The 22,200-nt window shown below is 37.0% G+C and overlaps 1 protein-coding gene across 1 annotated transcript in view; it reads right to left on the reverse strand.

The window, feature by feature from the left end:
- Nucleotides 1-22,200, reverse strand: part of l(2)34Fd (nucleolar protein 10 lethal (2) 34Fd) — an 81,052-nt gene that overhangs the window by 43,122 nt on the left and 15,730 nt on the right. The window contains exons 3-5 of the mRNA XM_089097096.1: nucleotides 19,142-19,356; nucleotides 9,506-9,642; nucleotides 3,341-3,553 (exon numbers count right to left, since the gene is read on the reverse strand). Of these exons, the coding sequence (XP_088953222.1) occupies nucleotides 3,341-3,553; nucleotides 9,506-9,642; nucleotides 19,142-19,356 (565 nt within the window). The remainder of the gene's footprint in view (nucleotides 1-3,340; nucleotides 3,554-9,505; nucleotides 9,643-19,141; nucleotides 19,357-22,200) is intronic.

The following is a 22,200-nucleotide window of genomic DNA, read 5'->3' on the forward strand; positions in this document are numbered from 1 at the left end:
ATTGAAATAAATATACACAATTTTATTAAATAAATGAATTTTTTCCGAAGCATGTATTTTATTTTTCAGTTATTAAGGGTAGGCTGTACGAAAAATGTGGCGTAATCCCGCTTTCTAGGTCTACAATAAGAGAAAGGTTGAAATGACTAGGACACGTTCTGCCGATGAAGGATGACAGATTGCCCTTGTGGGAAAACCGTCTATGGCCAAACGAAAAACAGGTCATCCCCGAATGGGGTGGATGGAAGACGTAAGGAAAGATTTAAGGGAAACGAAAACTTCCTATGAGGGTGTAAAGAGGGAGGTTTTGAATAAATCAATATGGAGGAGGAGCTTAAGTAACTGTGTTTGCCTCGTGCGGCTTGATGCAGCAGCGAGTTGCTAGCAGTAGTAGTTACTAAAGGGATGGAAGAGAAAGAATACAAGAGGTGGGATTATAGACCTCCGGCTAAGTATGTTCGACCACGGAGATTGCAATAGTATCCTCGTTGTGCTTCCCAGCCTTTCCACTCTAAAAATGGCGCATAAAGTGTCTTAAGGCAATATGGTACCTTACGAAGCAGTTAAGAAGATGAATTTATAAGTGCAAGTAGTTTTTAATTAAGCCATTAAACAAATCTCTACATTAGGGCCGTTCTTTTACTCATCTTTGCGCTAAAATCTTATATCTTTTGACAAAGAACGCTTAAAAGTGAAATCTTAGCACTAAGATCTTACTTCTTATAGGGTTTTTTTTCCGAACGTCTTTCATTATTCTGCTCTGATGAGCCACCTAAGAACAATGACGAGTGTATCATCAAAGTTCTCTCATCATTGTTCTATGTGGCAGAAACATGGCGTCCTTCACACTTTTTACTAACATCAGTGAGCTGTAAGATCTTAGAGCAATGATGAGTGTATCATCAAAGTTCTCTCATCATTGTTCTATGTGGCAGAAACATGGCGTCCTTCACACTTTTTACTAACATCAGTGAGCTGTAAGATCTTAGAACAACGATGAGTTAAAAGAACGTAAATCTTTGCAGAAAGATATGAGATCTTAGATTTAAGATTTTAGTGAAAAAGAACGGCCCTAATCTTGCAGTAGTCTGCTAGTCCTTGTAGAAAAAAAAAAATTCAAACCGTAACAAATTACACAATGCTAGCAATTATAACAAAATATTAATTTACTTGCTTACGGTCAATTACCAAGATCTGTTTTCCAGTCTCTTTGATGGCCTGTTTAATCTAATTCTAGTAGAAACACCAATAGTAATGCGTTTTCAAACTCCTCCAAGGCATGATCAAGGCTTTCAACCTTCAGGGGTCTCCCGCTTCAAATTAATCGTAGCAGGTTGCAGTGAAAAAACTACGTTTCCTCGTTTTTTAAGATGGGGAGCTAAAAACCTGCTGTTTAGGGTTTTAGATCATGAAAAATTGTTGGTTCTTTTAGAGCTTGCATTGATCGGCATTTGGCCCTCTTTGAGCAACAATTGATGCTTTGTGACACAAAATGATAGAATACACCAATCTGCTGGAGTTTTTCAAGATAAGATTAAAAAAATTATTTTAGTTAAAATTCGTTTTCGAGAGACACGTCGGTGTTCCCTTCCAAAACAGCGATTTTTTCAGGCGCTTTTTCGACCTTCCCCCTGAATCATCGTCAAATGGTAATGTTTTTCCAATAGATGTTTTTTTTCTAAACATGTGTTCAAACTTTTAGTTACTATGGGCCATGATTTGCGTTTTACTAGGTTGCAGCTATTGCTACCACCGTGACATAATGCTAGCAATTATAGCAACAAATTGTTATTTACTTACAGCTCATTACCAATCTGATTGATGCTTAATCTAAATCTAGCAACAAAACACGCATAGTGTTGCGTTTTGAAACCCATCCTTATTATGCTCAAGGTTTTCAACCTTCATAGGTCTCTAATTTCATACTGATGGTGACAACTTATAGTGAAAAAAAAAAAACAATTTCCGTAGTTTTTCAAGAATAAGAGGGGGGAGCTCAAAACCTCATCTACAGGGTTTTACATCATGTAAAAACTGAAAGGCCATCTTACAATTCTCATTCTATGGCAATTTAACCCTCTTTGGGCAAAGATTTATGTTTGGTGGCTCGAACTGGCAGAAAACACCACTTTTATGGTGACCACATTCTCTTTTGTTACTTATAAAAGACAATTTGCTTCAATACGATCACCCGTTGGAAAAAAACAGATATAAAAAACACGTCAGTAGTTCCTATGAAAAAAAGTGATTTTCCTTCCTATTCAAGGTAGGGGAAGTGGCTGTAATTTCACTGAAACGGTTTTTGAACCATGCTGATTCCAATAGGGCTATTTTTAATTCAGTCCGATGACATTTCCTAGAGGTTTCAGGCTCTTATTGAAAATTCCTATGAATCTGTTTGTGCAATAGATTTTACTATAAACATTAATAGAAATAATAGCTACCATTCCCAAATCAGTGTCAAATGGCAGTTTTTCCACCTAGATATTGTCTAAATGGCGCAAGCTGCCATACACTTTTAGTAACTACAAAAATGAAGATACGAGTAAAATGACTACAGACTTGATTTGGAGAAAAATACGCAAAAAAAAACTTCACCAACAAAAGAGTTTTCTCAGACCTGGCAGAACTTGTCGAGAGGGTGCTCTCCTTACCTCATTTGAATGCTGACTCAGAAAGATTTTTTCTTGAATGAGTGATGTCAAGACAAAAAATCGGAATAAGTTGAAGAAAGAAAGTATTGAAGCCGTCATGGTTATAAAATTGCGACTAAGAACAACAGATACAATTTGCTGCACATATATGCCTACAGACAATCAGATAAGGATCCACAATTCCAAGAACCTCTACTTAGGCCCTCCTCCCCCTGGTCAAGAAGACGAATTTAAAAGCAAAGATGATGTAGGTGAGTGAATAAGAACTGAATTTTTTCTTTACATTAAAGACATTAGACTTTGGTTACTATGGGCCGTGGTTCGCTCTTTACAAGGTTGCAGGTATCCTTGCAACCGTGGTTGTTTAGTATCCGATAATTAAGATTTTTTATGCTTATACGATAATTTTGAAATTATGACTAAAATGCCATTTTAGGTTAGTAGTCTGTATTTTAGAAAATATCCTTATAAAGAAAGCAGTACAGGATTAATCATGAGTTTGAAGTCAAAATCTAAAACATACAAAGTGGATTTGATAAATTATAGTTTCTAAATAGTTCATTTGTTTTCTAAACATTCGAAACCTAAATTGGATCCACACGCCTTCTTTACTCTCCTACAGTGGCTCGAAGGTCCATAGATTCAGACCTGGTTTACGATTTATTAAAAAAAATCATTTTATCTACCTAGTTTCTGTTGTAGCTGCACCAAGAGCACAATCTAAAACTCCAGCTCTCCTCTTCGCTCTTGGGTCCCATGCTTCCACTTTCCCTTCTTTTGTGCCAACAACGAGGAGCTGATGGAGCGGATTAATATCTAAAGCATTGAGTTCAGAGGCATCTGTGGTAAATGGAGCTAGAAATCGACCTTGCTCCAAATTTATACGATAGATGTCAGGCCTAGAATGAGAGAAGCAATGAAAACTAGCAGAGTTACACGAATGGGCCAAATTTCAAATTGCCATTCACATTTTAGGAAGAAATACCATTCGACGCACTATATCATCTAATATATTGCAAACTACCATTCACATTTTTAGAAGAAACGCCATTCGACTCTCTCACTGAAATTTTCCTTCCCCATCAGCACATAAACTGAGACTTTAGTTTCCTCCTTGGGTTAATTCCGTTGGATGAAAGCAATTTTTAACATTGCAGGAGCTCCCATGACGACTTTATTTTGCTCATCTTTGCTACATTGTTATAGACTTGAATATTGCGGGGCTAAATAGGATTTAAAGGGAAGAAAAACGTAATTTCATCGGCCTGTCGCTAGTGCAACGATAAAACAGTACGTAGAGTAATGAAATAATCAAGGGATAAGTTTTTGAGCCGAAATTTTGAAATTTTTCCCAAAATTAATCTCGGGAAAGGAGACTCTAATACTGTACCATCTGAAATATTCTCAAAACTACGGATTTAAAATTTTTGATTGATTTCGCTAATTTGTCATATTCAACGCAAGACAATAAGATATTTTTGATTACTCAGCTCTTGGATATCTGTTTACCCATGCTGAATTCATACAGCAAGAGTAGGGGAAAGTTGGACAAGGTTTATCAAGTTGATGATTGTTGATGATAATGAAGTTGGATGACAATAGGAGCAAACACAAAAGTATATGTCGTATCTGAAAAATAAACCCTGAATTACATTGTTGCCTAGGGCCCGTTTAGGCTTTAGCCCGCCACTGGGGAGGGAGTAAATAGTCAAGCTTTGACAGAGTAGCGTGGAGGAGGAGCATGCCAGATATGTTCACCTTTGCAGCTTAGTGTTGCAATGATCAGTCAGTTGATTGCTTTTGAATTCTAGGTGCAATGAGGTATGATTCAGTAGCACATCTATAACTTCGTACAACAATTTCGACGAGTGGTTTTTGAGTTACAAATTAAATGATGTATCCATAATAATTATGTACAATCGAACAAAAGACACTCTATAAAAAAACAATTTTAAGTAAAATTTGGACAAGAGTCGAATGTCAATTCTGCACACTGTTTTCACGTCACAGAATGGAAAAAATGTCTTCGTACAGGCGAGGAGTGTGATCTAAGTTGAAGAACTGGTTTCTACAGCTGGCAAACTCGAGCATAGAACAAATAAAGGCTTCCTGTCTAAATGGAGAAAGGAAAACTACATTAAAGGAAAGTGCTTAGGCAACTAAAAAATGACCGGTTCTGCCCATGGACAGAAATCGTAGTCGTTACTGCAAAATAGATTCAACTCACATCCTCCGAATGTGAACGAGCCACTGCACTACCGTAACCAAAACTAATAAAAATAACTGTACAGATCCAATTTCAGACCGTTACCGTGGAGTAGCTTGAACTCAGATCACAAAGGAAACCCTCATCCCCACTGTGGTAATTCTTCCTCAATATAATACAAATTAATTTTTGTTAAAAATTCGGTAAAATTGACAAAAATTTGGTAGAAACTTGCAATTGGTATTCTTTTAAGTAAATAATCCATGGAGTTTTTTTTTTCGAGAAATTTTCCACAAAGCCACAACGGATTTTTCTTGATACGACAAGACAACATCACTTAGTCGTTTGTCCTTGACAGAATTCTTCTTCTTCTGTCAAAACTCAACTATGATCATAGGCAGCGCGCTAGCGCTGCCTAAGTAAAGAACGATGTGGGCACAATGTGTTTTTTCTCCACCCGGGCACTTCGTATCGAAGGATTTGTCGTAGAAACTTCGAAAAGGGCTCATTCGATTGGAAATTAGAGTGGCTAGTGCCCTTTCTAATAGTCGAAAGTGATAAGAGGGCAACTAGCCCCCCCCCCCCACGCCCATCATTCCCCCAAACACATCCAATCAAAATTTTGAGATAACCATTTTGTTCAGCGTAGTTGATTTCCAGATAGAAAAAATATGTTTTTGAGGAGGACACTCCCCCAAAACCCTCAGGGCAAGGGTTTTAAGTTATGCCCTGGGGGCATAAAAATTTTTATAGAAGGCGTTGTCGTAGAAACTTCAAAACAGGCTCATTCGATTGGAAATTCAAAGGGCTAGTACTCTTTTTAATAGTCGAAAGTGATTGGAGGGCAACTAGCCCCCCCCCCACGCCCATCCTTCCCCCAAAAACATCCAATCAAAATTTTGATATAGCCATTTTGTTCAGCGCAGTTGATTTCCAGATAGAAAATATGTTTTTGAGGAGGATACTCCCCCACAACACTCAGGGCAAGGGTTTTAAGTTATGCCCTGAGGCCGTATAAGGTTTTTATAGAAGGCGTTGCCGTAGAAACTTCAAAACAGGATCATTCGATTGGAAATTAAGAGAGCTAGTACCCTTTTAAAGCTTCGAAAGTGATTGGAGGGAAACTAGCCCCCCCCCCTTCCCCGCGCCCATCAGTCCCTCAAACACATCCAATAAAAACTTTGATATAGCCATTTTGTTCAGCGTAGTTGATTTCCAGAAAAAAAATATGTTTTTGAGGAGGACATTCTCTCACAACCCTGAGGGCAAGAGTTTTAAGTAATGGCCTGGGGGCATATAATGTTTTTATAGAAGGCGTTGTCTTAGAAACTTCAAATCAGGCTCATTCGATTAGAAATCAAAACGCTAGGGCCCATCTTTGTAGTTGAAAGTGATTGGAGGGCACCTAGCCCCCCCCCCACGCCCATCATTTCCCTGCACGCATCCCATCTAAATTTTGAGGTAGCCATTTTGTTCAACGTAGTTTTAAGTTCTGGAAATTAGGTCTTTGAGGATGACAACCTCCTCACAGCCCTGAGGACAAGGGTTAAGTTATGCCCAGGGGGCATATAAAGTTTTTATAGAACGCGTTGTCGTAGAAAGTTCAAAAAGGGCTTATTTGATTAGAAATTGAAATGGCTTGTGCCCTTTTTAATAGTCGAAAGTGATTTGAAGGCAACCAACCCCCCATACAAGCCCCCCATTTTCCCAAACATATCCTATCAAAATTTGAGGTAGCTATTTTGATCTACGCAGTTAAAGTCCAGGAAATTATACCTTTGAGCAGGACACTCCCCCCACAGTCGTCAGGGCAAGGGTTATAAGTTATGCCCTGGGGGAATTTAAGTTTTTATTGAAATCTTTGTCGTAGAAACTTGAAAAAGGGCTCATTCAATTGGAAATTCAAAGGTCTAGTGCCCTTTTTAATACTTGAAAGTGATTTGAGGGAAACTAGCCCCCCTCTCTCGCCCACCTTTTCCCCAGACACATCCAATCAAAATTTTTAGATAGCCATTTTATTCAGTGTTTTGGATTTCCAGATAGAAATTATGTTTTTGAGGAGGACACTCCACCACAGCCCTCAAGGCACGGGTTGCAAGTTATGCCCTGGGGGCATATAAGGCTTTTACTGAACGCGCCATCGTAGAAACTTCAAAAATGACTCATTCGATTGGAAATTGAAATGGCTAGTGCCCTTTTTAATAGTCGAAAGTGAAAGCAACAAAGACACCTTCCATGCCCACCAGTTCCCCAAACATATCCGATCAAAATTTCTTGATAGCCATTCTGTTCCACTATGTTTAATGTTCAGGAAATTATACCTTTGAGCAGGACATTCTCCCTATAGTATTCAGGGCAAGGGTTATAAGTTATGCCCTGGGGGCATATAAGGTTTTTATAGAAATGGGCAGCTAACCCCCCTCTCACGCCCACCATTTCCCCAGACACATCCAATCAAAATTTGGAGATATCCATTTTGTTCAACGTAGTCGGAAGTTCTGTAAATTAGGCCTTTTAGGATAAAAACCCCATCAGAGCTTTTAGTGCAAGGGTTGTAAGTTGTGCTCTAGGAGCTTATGAGGTTTACATATAAATCTGATGAAGAAATCTAAAGAGCGGCTCATTTAATTGGTATTTGAAATCGACCTTTTTAATTGTCTAAATTGACGGGAGAGTAACTAACCCCCCTATTATTCTTACCATCTTCCCAAACACATTCAATCAAAGCTTAGAGATAGCCAATTTGTTCAACGTAGTTGAAAGTTCTGGAAATTATGTATTTAAGGATGACAAACCCCCGAGAGTCCCCAGGGCAAAGGTTGTAAGTTATGCCCAGGGGGCATATAAGGTTTTTAATTATAGAGTTGTCGTAAAAACTACAAAAGGGGCTCGTTCAATTGGAAACTGAGAGGGCATAACTTACTATAGAAGTATAATAGGGCATAACTTACTATATATAATACTATATAACCCTTTTTAATAGTTGAAGGTGATTGGACGGTAACTAACCCCTCTCTCGTGCCCACCATTCCCCCAAACACATCCAGTCAAAATTTTCAGATGGCCCTTTTGTTCAACGTAGTAGAAAGTTCTGGAAATTAGGTCTGTGAGGATGACAACCCCCCCCCCCCCACCCAGCCCTCAGGGCGAGGGTTGTAAGTTATCCCCTGGGTGCATATAAAATTTTTATTGAAAGCGTTGTCGTAGAAAATTCAAAAGGGCTCATTTGATTGGAAATTGAAAGGCCTAGTGCCCTTTTTAATAGTCAAAAGTAATTGGAAGGCTTGAAATTTATATTGTAAAGATTGATGTTGGCATAGTATATTATTTTTTTTGTTGTTGTTTTTGTTTAGACCAGGGCACTTCGTATCAAAGGAGCTGTCGTAGAAATTTCGAAAAGGGTTCATTCAATTGAAAATAGAAAGGGCTGATGCCCTTTTTAATAGTCGAAAGTGATTGGAGGGAAACTAATTCCCCTCCCACGGCCACCCATCCATCTGCCTTTATGTTTAAAAAGTAAATGTTGTCTTAAGATTAAATCAAAATGCACTGTGATAATGCTAATTCCCAATAAGGCATCTCAGCAGTATACCAAGAACGACTGAGGGTATTATGTTCAAACTTTTGGGGCTGCTTCTGCTCTTAAAATTTAACCAAATCAAAATAGCTTAAGTATATCCAAGCTATCAAAGAAAGTAAACAGAATTTTTTTTAAAATGTATTAAATGTTCCATTTTAGGTCAACTATAGTAGGTATGAGACAAAATTAAACCCTACTTTTTTTGTCCAGATTTTTACGCGGGTGTATGTTATTAAAAATTGCATAAAATGTTTTTCAGCATACAAATAACAGGCCATACTCTAAATTCTAAAAAAAGAAAAGATTTAAAATATTATTTTCTTTTTCTCTGAAAAGACTATGCCAATATAAAACGAACAGAAATTAATTAAAAAAACTTTTTCCACAATATAAGTTTTTCAAAGAAAAGTAAAGAACTCCATTAAACAAAAAATGAGCAAAAATCAAATAATCTACCAAGCGTGAAACTACCATAAATAAGCATCGATATATAAATGAAACCCAAAACGAGCAAAAATTTACAATAAATAACCGAGTCAAACTCAAAAGGAGCAGAAGTTAACATAAGTTGGGCTCAAAACCCCTATGCCTTCCCAAGGCCAGAACATAATTTGCACTTTACTGACAAAAAATACAAATTTTTATACTTTTATAACTTTAATAAATCAAATAATATTAAGATTTTGATTGCTAAATATCAGTAAATGTATATTAAACTGACAATGCACATTCATTTATATTTTTTTCAGTAAAGTACAAATCATGTTCTGGACTTGGGAAGGCATAGGGATTTTCAGCCCAACTCATATTAATTTCTGCTCGTTTTGAGTTTAACTCTGTTATTTATTGTAATTTCTGCTCGTTTTGGGTTTCATTTATTTATCGATGCTGATTTATGGTAGTTTCACGCTTGGTAGATTATTTGATTTTATTTTTGCTCATTTTTTGTTTAATGGAGTTCTTTACTTTTCTTTGAAAAACTTATTTTGTGGAAAAAGTTTTTTTAATTAATCATTTACAAAGATATTTAGTACTGAGATATGAGCTGATATGATCATAACTTACCCAGATCCAACGACAAATAGATCACAAGAAGGATAGTGATATTTCAGATCCCTTCCGAATTTGGGTATTCGAAGACGATAATATCTACCAAACTGAGCATGAAATTCGACGTATCTATCGCATTGTAAGAAAACCACCTGAAAAAAATAATGAGAAAATTGAAACAAAGTGCAAAACATAGATCACTGATTTTTTTTTTTTTTTTATTTATTTATTTTGGCATCAACAAAATTATAAATATATTACGAAAAAGAAAAAAAAGGATGGAATCGACGCTATACAACAGCACATACATAGCAGGGTAGGTGTTTTAAATTCTGTATTATTTTGAAGGCTTATGACCCACTACACCAAGTCCAATTTAATCAAGATTTCTCTTAATTAGAGCAGAAGGGATTTACCTAGAGAGTGGGCATTTTGAGAGGCTCTTTGAAGAACGCTAAAACAGACCCATGCCAATAATAAAAGAGAGTGAGAGAAACAAAAGAGAGGAAATTACGAATGAAGAAAATAGTTCTAAGAAGAATAAGACAGCTACCGGAAGAAAACACATGCCTAAAGCACTTTGAAAACCTCTTTATAAAATTAGGTTTTCCAACATACAGTTTTGTTTTCATTTTTACATCTACTTTTTTTAACCCTTTATTTTTGGAATTTTTTAGCTTGAAACTCAATTCTATATTAGTAAAACAGAACATAAAAATAAAACACATTTGCTATTCATTTTTGGAAAGTAAATTCGCGACATATCCACCGTCAGTCGCTGCATATAATGATAGGTTTTTGATATAGAGTTTTGGTTGAGCAAGTTTTCAGCTGCGAGATATTGCTGTTTTTTTTAGGGTGGTAATAAGTTCAAATCTTACAACAGGTATCTCTGTACCAGGGCTATTCGAAGGGGGGGGGGACCGAGGCAAGCTGCCCTTGGCGCCGTGGCGAGGGGGACGCTGTGGCTTTTTTATTTATGTGTAAGTCACGAGGGGCGCCGTAATTAATGTTGCCCCGGGCGCCATCAACCCTGGGAACGACCCTACTTTGTACATACTGGTATACATGTCACTTTCTTGAAACAATCGTCATTTATTGGAATAATTTGTTGGAAGGGCAATGATGGAAGGGCAGCGTGGTCTTTGTATATTTTCAATACGAGACATTGCTGCGGGAATGGTCATCATATTAACTTTACAAATAGTCTGATCACTAAAAACAAAATTGGGCATCTTAATAAGATAAAAATTCATCATATATACGAGTATCATGAAAAAAACTCTAGTAAAGTAATAGTTTAGATCGATGGTTGGCCCCCAACCCCCCATTGCACCTCCTGGCTGAAGAGCCAAGAAAAGGAGATCCGCACCACCAGTAGGGACTGTAAAGTCCAATGCCGCATTCTTTACCTTTTTTTTATTTCTATATATCTTAGAAATTGTTATTAAGTTGAGAAAACACTTATCTACAAAATGATTTATGTAATGCCTTTAAAATCAATCTCAGAGTCAGCACTGAGCTCAGGTATAGACAAAACTGTATAATTGGTCAAAGAGGGATATATCAAATACCATGCAACTGACAAAATTGTTATATCGTTACAGCCCGTCAATACTTAAAAAAAAACACTGACAATAGGACAAGGAGAGCATAGAGACAGCCTTGAATTTGAATAGAAACCTTGAAATTTTTGGCTCAACTCTGAGCTGGAATATTTTTGAGTTTTGGGTTTCATTTATTTATTGATGTTAATTTGTGGTAGTTTTACGCTTTGAAACTTATATGACTTTATTTCTGCTCATTTTTAAAGGAGTTCTTAACTTTTCTTTGAAAAATTTATTTTGTGCAAAAAGTTTTTTAAATTAATACAGGAAAAAATAACAATTCAAACAAATGAAGATGTTTATAAGACAGTGACAAGCATATCTACAGCGTAAGAGTAACCAGCAATGACAGAATACACATAAATACTCTATACAACAATTTAATAAATAATCATCTCAAACAATCAAAAAGGAAAATAAAACAATAAAAAACATAATCCTAAGCTTTATTTAAAAATAATACCAGGTTAGCTGCCAAACAAGCCACCATTTAATAACAAACTCCTTATGAATAATATTTTTTGGTCAGTGCTAGCTAAACTTCGCTGAAGTAACGATACGAAGGGTCTTCAAAAAAATGAAAAAAATATAAATGTTTTTACTTTTATAACTTTAATAAATCCAATAATATTAACATTTTGATTACTAAATATCAGTATATGTATATTAAACTGACAATGCACATTCATTTGTATTTTTTAGTAAAGTGCAAATTTTGTTCTGGCCTTGGGAAGGCATAGGGGTTTTGTGCCCAACTTATGTTAATTTCTGCTCATTTTGAGTTTGACTCGGTTAATTATTGTAATTTCTGTTCGTTTTGGGTTTCATTTATTTATCAATGCTGATTTGTGGTAGTTTTACGCTTGGTAGAAAATTTGATTTTAGTTTTGCTCATTTTTGGTTTAAGGGAGCTCTTTACGTTTCTATGAAAAAACTTATTTTGTGGAAAAACTTTTTTTTAATAATTTCTGTTCGTTTTATGCTCGTATTGAAATAGTCTTTTTAAAGGAAAAGAAAATAACACTTTAAATCTTTTCGTTTTTTAAGACTTTATAGTTTGGCCTGCTATTTGTATGCCGGAGAAAAATTTTCAGCAATTTTTAACAGCATACGCCCCTTTAAAAATCTGGACACAAATAGTACTGTTTAATTTAGTTTACCTCTCTTAGTTTACATAACTCCTCTAGTTGACCTGTAATGGAAAACTTGATATCATTCACAAAAAAATCTGTTTACTTTCTTTGATAGCTTGGATACACTTACGCTATTTGGATTCGGTTGAATTTTAAGAGCAGAAGTGGCCCCGAACGTTTGAACATAATACTCTCAGTCGTTCTTGGGATACTGCTGAGATGCCGTATTGGGAATTAGCATTATCACAGTGCACTTTGATTTAATCTCAAGTCAACATTTAGTTTTTAAACATATAAAAATTGGATTCGAGGAAGACTAAAATCTATTCTATAAATCATATACAACAACTTTCTATACAAACCTTATATGCCCCCAGGGCATAACTTACAACCCTTGGACTGAGGGCTCTGAGGGGGTTATCATCCTAAAAGACCTAATTTTCAGAACTTTTAACCACATTGAATAAGATAATTATCTCAAAATTTTTATTGCATATATTTGGGAAAATGGTCGGCGTGAGAGGTGCATTAGTTGCTATCCACTCACTTTAGACTGTTAAAAAGTGCACTAGCCCTTTCAATTTCCAATTGAATGAGCCCTTTTGAAGTTTCTACGACAACGCTTTCAATCAAAACATTATATGCCCCCAGGGCATAACTTACAACCCTTGCCTTGAGGGTTGTGGGGGAGGGGTTGTTATCCTTAAAGACATAATTTCCAAAACTTTTAACTACGTTGAATAAAATGGCTATCTAAAAATTTTGATTGGATGTGTTTTGGGAAAAGGTGGGCGTGAGAGGGGGGTTAGTTGCGCTAAAATCACTGTTGACTAATTAAAATGGCACCAGCCCTTTGAATTTCAAATCTAATGAGGCCTTTTTCAAGTTTCTACAACAACGGATTCAATAAAAACCTTATATGCCCCCAGGGCATAACTTGTAATCCGTGCCCTGAGGGTTGTGGGTGAGTATCCTCCTTAAAATATGTTTTCTATCTGGAAATCTACTACCCTGAACAAAATGGCTATCTCAAAATTTTTATTGGATATGTTTAGAGGAATGATGGGTGTGTGCATGGGGGGGGGGGCTAGTTACCCTCCAATCACTTTCAACTATTAAAAATGGCACTAGCCCTTTTAATTTCCAGTCGAATGAGCTTTTATTGAAGTTTCTACGACAAAACTTTCTTTAAAAACCTTATATTCCCTCAGGGCATAACTTAAAACCCTTGCCCTGAGGGATGTGGGGGAGTGTCCTCCTCAAAAACAAATTTTCTAACTGGAAATCAAGAACGCTAGCCAAAATGGCTATCTCAAAATTTTGATTGGATGTATGTGGGGGAATTAAGGGCGTGAGGGGGGGGGGGGGGCTAGTTGCACTCAAATCACTTTCGACTATTAAGAAGGGTACAATCCCTTTTAATTTCCAATTGAATGAGCCTGCTTTTAAGTTTCTACGACAACACCTTCTATAAAAACCTTATATACCCCCAGGGCATAACATAAAACCTTTGCCCTGAAGGGTTGGGAGACTGTCCTGCTCAAAAACATATTTTATAAATGGAAAACAACTACGCACAACAAAATGGCTATCTCAAAATTTCGATTGGATGTGTTTGGGGTAATGATGGGCTTGATGGGGGGGGGGGGGCTAGTTGCACTCAAATCACTTTCGACTATTAAAAAGGGTACTAGCCCTTTGAATTTCTAATAGAATGAGCCTGTTTTGCAGTTTCTAAGACAACGCCTTCTATAAAAACCTTATATGACCTCAGGCCATAACTTAAAACCTTGCCCCGAGGCTTGTGGGGGACTGTCCTCCTCAAAACAAATTTTATATCCTGAAATAAACTACGCTGAACAAAATGGCTATCTCAAAATTTTGATTGGATGTGTTTGGGGAAATAATGGGCGTGGACGAGGGGGCTAGTTGCCCTACAATCACTTTCGACTATTAAAAAGGGTACTAGCGCTTTGAATTTCCAATCTAATGAGCCTGTTTTGAAGTTCTTGCGACAACGCCTTCTATAAAAACCTTATATGCCCCCAGGGCATAACTTAAAACCCTTGCCCCAAGGGTTTTGGGGGACTGTCCTCCTCAAAAACATATTTTCTATCTGGAAATCAACTACGCTGAAAGAAATGGCTATCTAAAAATTTTGATTGGATGTGTTTGGGGGAATAATGGGCGTGGGGGGGGGGCTAGTGGCCCACCGATCACTTTAGACTATTGAAAAGAGCACTAGCCCTGTGAATTTCCAATCGAATGAGCCTCTTTTGAGGTTTCTACGACAACGCCTTCTGTAAAACCTTATATGCCCCCAGGGTATAAATTAAAACCCTTGCCCTGAGGGTTGTGGGGGAGTTTCCTCCTCGAAAACATATTTTCTATCGGGAAATCAAGTACGCTGAACAAAATGGCTATCTCAAAATTTTGATTGGATGTTTGGGGGAACGATGGGCGTGTGGGGGAGGGGCTAGTTGCCCCCCAATCCCTTTCGACTATCAGAAAAGGGTACTAGCCCTTTGAATTTCCAATCGTCTGGGCCTTTCTTGAAGTTTCTACGACAACACCTTCTATAAAAACCTTATATACCCCCAGGGCATAACTTAAAACCCTTGCCCCGAGGGTTGTAGGGAAGTGTCCTCCTCAAAAACATATTTTCTATCTGGAAATCAACTACGCTGGACAAAATGGTTATCTCAAAATTTTGATTGGATGTGTTGGGGGGAATGATGGGCGCGGGGGGGGGGGGGCCTGTTGCCCTCCAATCACTTTTGAATATTAAAACGGGCACTATCCCTTTGAATTTCCAATCAAATGAGCCTTTTTTGAAGTTTCTACGACAACGCCTTCTATAAAAACCTTATATGCCCCCAGGGCATAACTGAAAACCCTTGCCTCGAGGGTTATGGGGGAGTGTCCTCCTCAAAAAGATATTTTCTCTCTGGAAATCAACTACGCTGAACAAAATGGCTATCTCAAAATTTTGATTGGATGTGTTTGGGGGAATAATGGGCGTGGGGGGGGGGGCTATTCGCCCTCCAATCACTTTCGACTATTAAAAAGGGCACTAGCCACTCCAATTTTCAATCGAATGAGCCCTTTTCGAAGTTTCTACGACAACTCCTTCGATACAAAGTGTCCGGGTATGGATAAAAAAAAAAAAAAAAAAAAAAACATTGTGCCCACATCGTTCTTTACTTAGGCAGCGCTAACTTAATTGCGAGTTATATTTATCATATATACAGGCCTCCCGCTAGATTTTTTATGAAAAATATGAACTTTATGAACTTTTGACCACAAAAATATGAACTTATGAAATATTGATTGCATATTTTATGAGCCAACTATGAACATAAATTTACTATTTGTATACCTCAGAAACTGTCCGTGGACACAAAAAGTGGCAGTTGGTGTTTTCATCACTGGTGCACATATTCTTCTTGTTTTTTTTTATGAGTTCAGTTAAATGCGTTTAATTTGTATGAAAGTACAAAATAATCCACTCTACTTGTTCCTTGTTTTGGCAAAATATGACCAAATTAAGGACGACTTTACTTTCATTTGTTTACCCTGGTCTGTATCAAATCAACCTCCCTGGCTGCCTTATCTTCTTCGCGCATCTTCCAGCTCAAAGTCTTGATCACATTTTGTGCAAGGCTTTTTTCTACAAAGTCTTAGGCATCTATGGCTTCTTTCAGCTTCTCATTAGCTTCTTGAAGAAGCCTTTCTGCTACTTGTCTCTTCTCCTTTTCAACTGACTTCTTCTCAATCAAATCTTTTTCCAGGTGTTCAACAGTCTTCTTCTCAGATAACATCCTCTTTTTCCCCTCTTCTTCTCTTCTTCTTCTTTCCTTTTGGACTCCTCTTCAGCCTGTCTAGATCGCTAAGCTTCCAGGTACAGTTTATAGCTCTGGCACGCATTTCACCCCAAATTCAACATCTGTCTGGTAATAGGGACTATCTCGGGCCTGTTCTCAAACTTCTTTAAAGCATCAGAGACTATCAGTCTAGCATTGAGCATTTTGACTTTCATTGATGATTTTTCCTCGGTGATGATCCGTCCTGACCGGAAAAATCACGTTCAACATCCGCGTTCCCATGCAACATGCAGAGAGCTGCTTTTACTATCTTTGAAACAAGGGGATATTTTGTCTGTCCTTGATGGTTTTTCAGACTAAAAACCGAGTTCCATAAAACATTAATCCTTGCTGAAGTCATGTTCTTAGGCAAACTCGGTTCCAGCTGGAGCAAGTTCCATTTGTCAATGGCAGCTTCAGTATTCACACGGAAAGGCATAAATTCAACAATTTTCAAAAAATCGCTTGTTCTTGTCTCAGGATTCGAATCATCCAGCCGCAGGCACAGGAAATGCTGAAGGGCACTTTGACCTAGTGATTTCTCTTCAATATGGTGGCAAACAGCCAGGTAATCAGTTCTGGCACTTCTTCTGAAGTTCAGAGCATCAACTTTTTGTACCTTCGATAGGCATTTTTCCATGCCATCACTGCATTCCACTTTGTCGGATGGTAGAAAAACCCCGCTTAAATGGGAGAGCTCAGAAAAAGTTTTTTTCCCCTTCTGAATATCAGTCAAAGCACTTTGCTTGACAAAACGGCTGGCAGTCATCATTACCAGTCGACGCATTTCGTCATACAGAATGTGGATAAGTGGTTCTTCATGTTGAAACAACTCTGTGAACTGAGCAAATGGCTTTCCAAAAGATATGACAAAGAGGACTAATGCTCTGGTTGTGGTACACTCGAGACTGCTAGATATCTCTTAGTATCCACTGGACTTCTTCAATTCTGGTCTTTTCTTAAGGATGAATTTCAGGAAATACTCACCAAGAGCATTCCATTGCTCATCAAGTCTCTCAGCTGAAACAACGAGGGTTAGCCATTGACTTGGCACACGTTTCAGGAAACGATGTGGAGGAAGCTTGAGATTCTCCTGGATGGTATCTAAGTCTTCTAAACAGGCAGGCCAACCACTAAAGAAGTAGAAAATTCGAATCGCAAAATCGGAAACTTTCGATCCGTGATGGTCCAAACCTTTCAAAAAAGCGTTGTGGAGTATGTATATTGCATGTCCCAATGTCAGCTAGGCCTCGGTCGCTGCACACAGTTCTAACTTTGGAATCAAATAACCTCCAAACTTTCTTGTTGACATTAGGTCCATCACTTCCCAGTATCAAGACTTGATGGAGATCAAGGTTAGCATCCTTTAGAGCTTGTAGTAGGTGCTGGTGCAAATCTTCCGCTTTTGCGTGTCCTATGAAAAAGGACTGTAAGTGGCGTACAGAGACTCTTTCTTTGGTCTCCGACCAGTATCTAATCATGATATTAAACTCCTTTGCACCTTTGGCATGTGTAGTCTCATTGTAAGGCAACGCCAAGTAAGAAGATCCAATTTGCATAGAAGGTCCTTGCAAAAATGGGGCGACAGCGCCTCTGTTATGAGGTATGATACCTTGGTCTCTCCAAGGCTGAGTTCCGCCGACACTTCACCAGGGAACATAGCTTTAAAAATGTTTGCAATGCCATTGCAGGAAGCAGCGCTTCCTGCAATGGCATTGCTTATAGGACCTGGTCCTTTCTAGAAATCAAATTTATTTCGGGGTTTGACGAGCTAGTTGTCTGCAAGACAAGCTGGAGCGGGTCCAGTTTCGCTCTAAGATTCTTTTTGCCCTCTCAGTGTTGGATTATAGAGTTCCATCCTCTAATGCACATAAAGCTCTTGTTACACACTTTGCAGAAAGCTTCTTCGTCACTTATAACACTGCCTGCACACCAATCACTGACCAAGTGCTTAGTATTGTCCTCTTTTTTTAACCATGCGCTATTAAACTTGCATCTGCCCATTTTTAGCTTTTAAGCAGCAACCAAGCAACCATTGGCACAAAGCAAAAAAAGCATTAATATAGCAGCAAACCTTTCCTAAAAAAAAGAGAATAAGCATTAGTGTGAATCCATGTAAAAAAAAGAAAATGAAAAAAAAAGAATAATCAATCAACTTATGATATTCTGCCAAGAAGTTATGTTACAGCTCATAAGCTTAAATCAACTATTTAGGAACATTACTACTAGAAAACTCTATGAAGGTAGCAAAGACTCAAGCCAGAAAAAGACTAAAAGATAGCTTAGTACAAGAAGATATAGGGGCAATATAGCAACCAAGTTAGATGTAACAATATCTTTTTGAACAGAAGAAAATGTATGTTCACAAAACATGCAGTGTTAAAGTTTGAAATGTTTTAAATAAAACTCTTGCACATACATTTACTTCCCTTGTCCTTTATGAAGAAAAAGAGAACAACTGCAAGTGCTTTCCAGCTAATGACAAGAAAAATATAAACCTTATGAACCTTTTTTCTAAATTACAAACCATTTATGAACCTAGGTTAAAAATATGAACTTTTTTCATAATTATGAACCCAGTGGGAGGCCTGTATATATTGTTTTTTCTACTTCATTGAAGACATCAATAGACAATCAAATATCCTGTCCCAGAAGTTTGAAAAAAAACTTAAAGGATCATTATTTAGAGTTTTTGCGCTGGTTTTTCAGCTAATTGAGCTAAGCACCACTATACTACTTTCATCCGTAATAAATCGTACTTAAACAAAATGCTCTAAGTCTTATGCCCGCATTAATTTCTATCTATATATTTCTTTCTTCTGTATAAATTAACAAAAAAAGAATCTTTCATTTAGTAAAAACAGAAAACTCAATTTCACTGTTCAATATCTGAAATTTTCCAAAAGCCACAATATCACTCACACAAAGAATTCTTCTTGTTTATTCTAGGTCAGAACTGAAAGATAAATATGGAAATAACAAGCAGGGCAACACCAGGAAATAACATGGAAATAACAAGCAGGGCAAAAACAGGGCAACTCCACTAACCTTACTATAATCGTCGGATATAATCTGAAATTTCGTTACTTCTGAATCAAAGCATCTCTCAAACTTCATTGACAGATTTTTTACTTCAAAACATCTTACACGTGGTTTATAAACACCAGTAACCAAGATATATTGTCCATCAGGAGACATTTGTATACAATCACTGACAGCAGGCATATCAAAGTCCTGAATCAATTCTATGCGTCTTCTCACATCTGCAATACATATTATTTGATCATTATAAAACCGTGATTCCCAACGAGGGGTGCAGGCCCCACTGGTAGGGCATTGCAATATTTGGGTGAGTCACAGGCAGGACGTGCACCCTTCAGCTGACTATACTTTAGAGCCTCAATTTAAAAAAAAAAACTTTTTATGTAAATCATGTGACATTCATATGGATTTAGAGCAATTAAATAAAAAAAAAATAGGTTTTTTAACTGAAAGTAAGGAGCGACGCAAAAACTTAAAACGAACAGAAATTATTTCGTATATGAAAGGGGCTGTCCTCTCCTCAACGTCTCGCTCTTTACGCTAAAGTTTTTTATTGTTTAAAAAAATAGAGTTGTGAGAAAGTCGAACTTTAGTGTAAAGAGCGAGGCGTTGAGGAGGGGACAGCCCTTTCATATACGGAATAATTTCTGTTCGTTTTAATTTTTAACGTCGTTCCTTACTTTCAGTTAAAAAAAACCGGTTTTTTTTTATTTAATTTTTGAACGTTTTTGAATCAATGCAGGTTTTGATTTTGGCTCATCGTACATGAATAATTAAAACAAAATTTACATATTAATTTTACTTTTATTTGGTTAAATGGCTTTCTCAAAACTTGTTTAATTTTATTTACGAACGTTTTTATTAGTAATAAATATACGTAACTTACGAATTAACTAGCGTAACGAACTTCTATATTCATAGATTTTTAATACGTATATTAGAGGGTTCGCTCCCTAGTCAATACCTTGCTCTTTAAGCTAAAGTTCGAATTTTGTTCCAATTCTTCAAAAATTACCCCTTAATCACAGAGGCCGTTAATTAGAATAAATAGCTCTTATGAAAGTACTCAAAAATCTTTGTATTAAAGAGCAAAGTATTAACTAGGGGGTGAACCCAATCTTATACGTAATATTTTCTGTTCGTTTTAATTTTTGATGTTGCTCCGTACTTTCAGTCAAAGAACTTGATTTTTTTATTACTTAATTTCTGATTTTTTTTTTTTTTCTTTAATAATGCTGGGAAATCCGGCGCCCCCTTCTGTCTTTGTACCAGTTATGTTAAATGTTAAGATTCTTCTTGTCCCATATATTTTTTTTTAAACATTCTTGTCTACTCGGATTAGCAAACCATATATCACTTAAGCAGGCTAACATTTACTTATTTATTACAACTACTACTAAGAGCTCATTGCAGCACCAAGCCATTATAGGCCAACACAACTACGTACGCACCTCCTCCACTCCAATCTGTTCAAAGATTCACTATTACCACTCCCATGTAGTTCTAATTTCCTTTCATTTTCGCTTAAGACCTCTTCTCACCCCTCAGCCCTTCAAAGCACCTACGATTCAATGACATACTTGACCACGCTTTTGACCATGGCTTCGAATGACATAATCTTGATCCGCAGACTTTTCTTTCTATTTTTTCAAACTTTTTTTAACTGCGAAAAATCCACTCCACCTTTGCTATTCTACTTTCCACCTCTTCCTTGTATCCACTAGCTCTACTAATGACACTACCCAGGCAAGAGAAGTTATCTACTTGATCAATTTTCTCGTTACCTAACATCACTAATTCACCCTAATTTTTTACTAGTCTACACTAATTTTCGAACTTATCCTTGCACTCTAGTCAAATGTCTTTATCTAGAACATTGTACTCAAACCATCTGCATCATCTAAGTCTATGGAAGTTTTACCTACCCATTTGACACTATGGTCTCTTAGAGCCTTTGCTGCGTTCCTAAGGGCCATCAAAAAGTTTCTAAGTCCATCAATAATAAGCTGTGTAAATTTGGATAGGACACAATCCTGTTTAGCTTGGATTCCGAACCAAGCCCACTAGTAACCTTTTTTCTACCTTAATAGCAGCAATACTATTTTCGTATATAGCCCTAATTACTTTAATGTAGCCTACTTATTTGGTATACTATATAAGATAGGACCTTTACTAAACCTATTCTCTTAGGTGAATCAAATTCCTGTTCATAATCTATAAAACTGAGGACTAAAGGGGTCTGATTATTCAGAATCCCTGAAAACTATAGTTTTCACATTTTCCTGAGAGAGTATCACCATGCTAAGTAATTTGCTTCAAACAGAAATCAAGCTAATGCCTATGTAATTACCACACTCACTCTTATCACCTTTCTTATAAACTTTTTTACTTGTACTTGCAGCAAAACCAGGCATTTTACATATCACTTGATATCTTAAATTCAGATGCTTCATGGGAATTTCTTATAGAGGACTTTTACAATAGTTTTCCTAAAACCAGTAGATACTTCCCCTTCCTAAAAACCATATCGGTAATCTTTATCTCTAACTTCACAATCATCATATTTTAAAAACCCTTTTCCACGCTATCAGCATCTGAGGCCTCATCATTTTTCCATTTTTAAGCATTGTCTCTGATTCCCCCCTGTAAAATACATCTCTCTTTGCTTCCAACTTGGAAAAAGAATTTTCCATTCTTTTTTATATCATTTCATATGATTCTTTCATGGTTTTGCACATTTTTAAAATGTGTTGCCCATCTTTCTTTAACCTTTTGTTTATCATCAACTGAGTACTCGTTCCCATCTTTAATTGGGACAAGTCCAGTCAGACTACTTCCTCTTAATTTCTTAATATTTCGATACAACTTCTTACCATTATGATGTTTGACTGAATCTCCCAAATCCTCGGCAATTTTATCCATGGCCTTCATTTCACATTTCCTCAAGTCCAACTTTAATGTTCTCTCTACTTCCCTTAGGAAAAGGTAAATGATGTGGCACTAGATTGTATAGTCCAAACCACTGGGGCTCATCTCCGTTTCATGGCCTCTCAGCCAGGAAGTAC

The sequence above is a fragment of the Artemia sp. Qi Xiang Cuo genome, chromosome 11 (genome assembly GCF_049724085.1).
Source record: "Artemia sp. Qi Xiang Cuo chromosome 11, ASM4972408v1, whole genome shotgun sequence".
NCBI lineage: Eukaryota > Metazoa > Arthropoda > Branchiopoda > Anostraca > Artemiidae > Artemia > Artemia sp. Qi Xiang Cuo.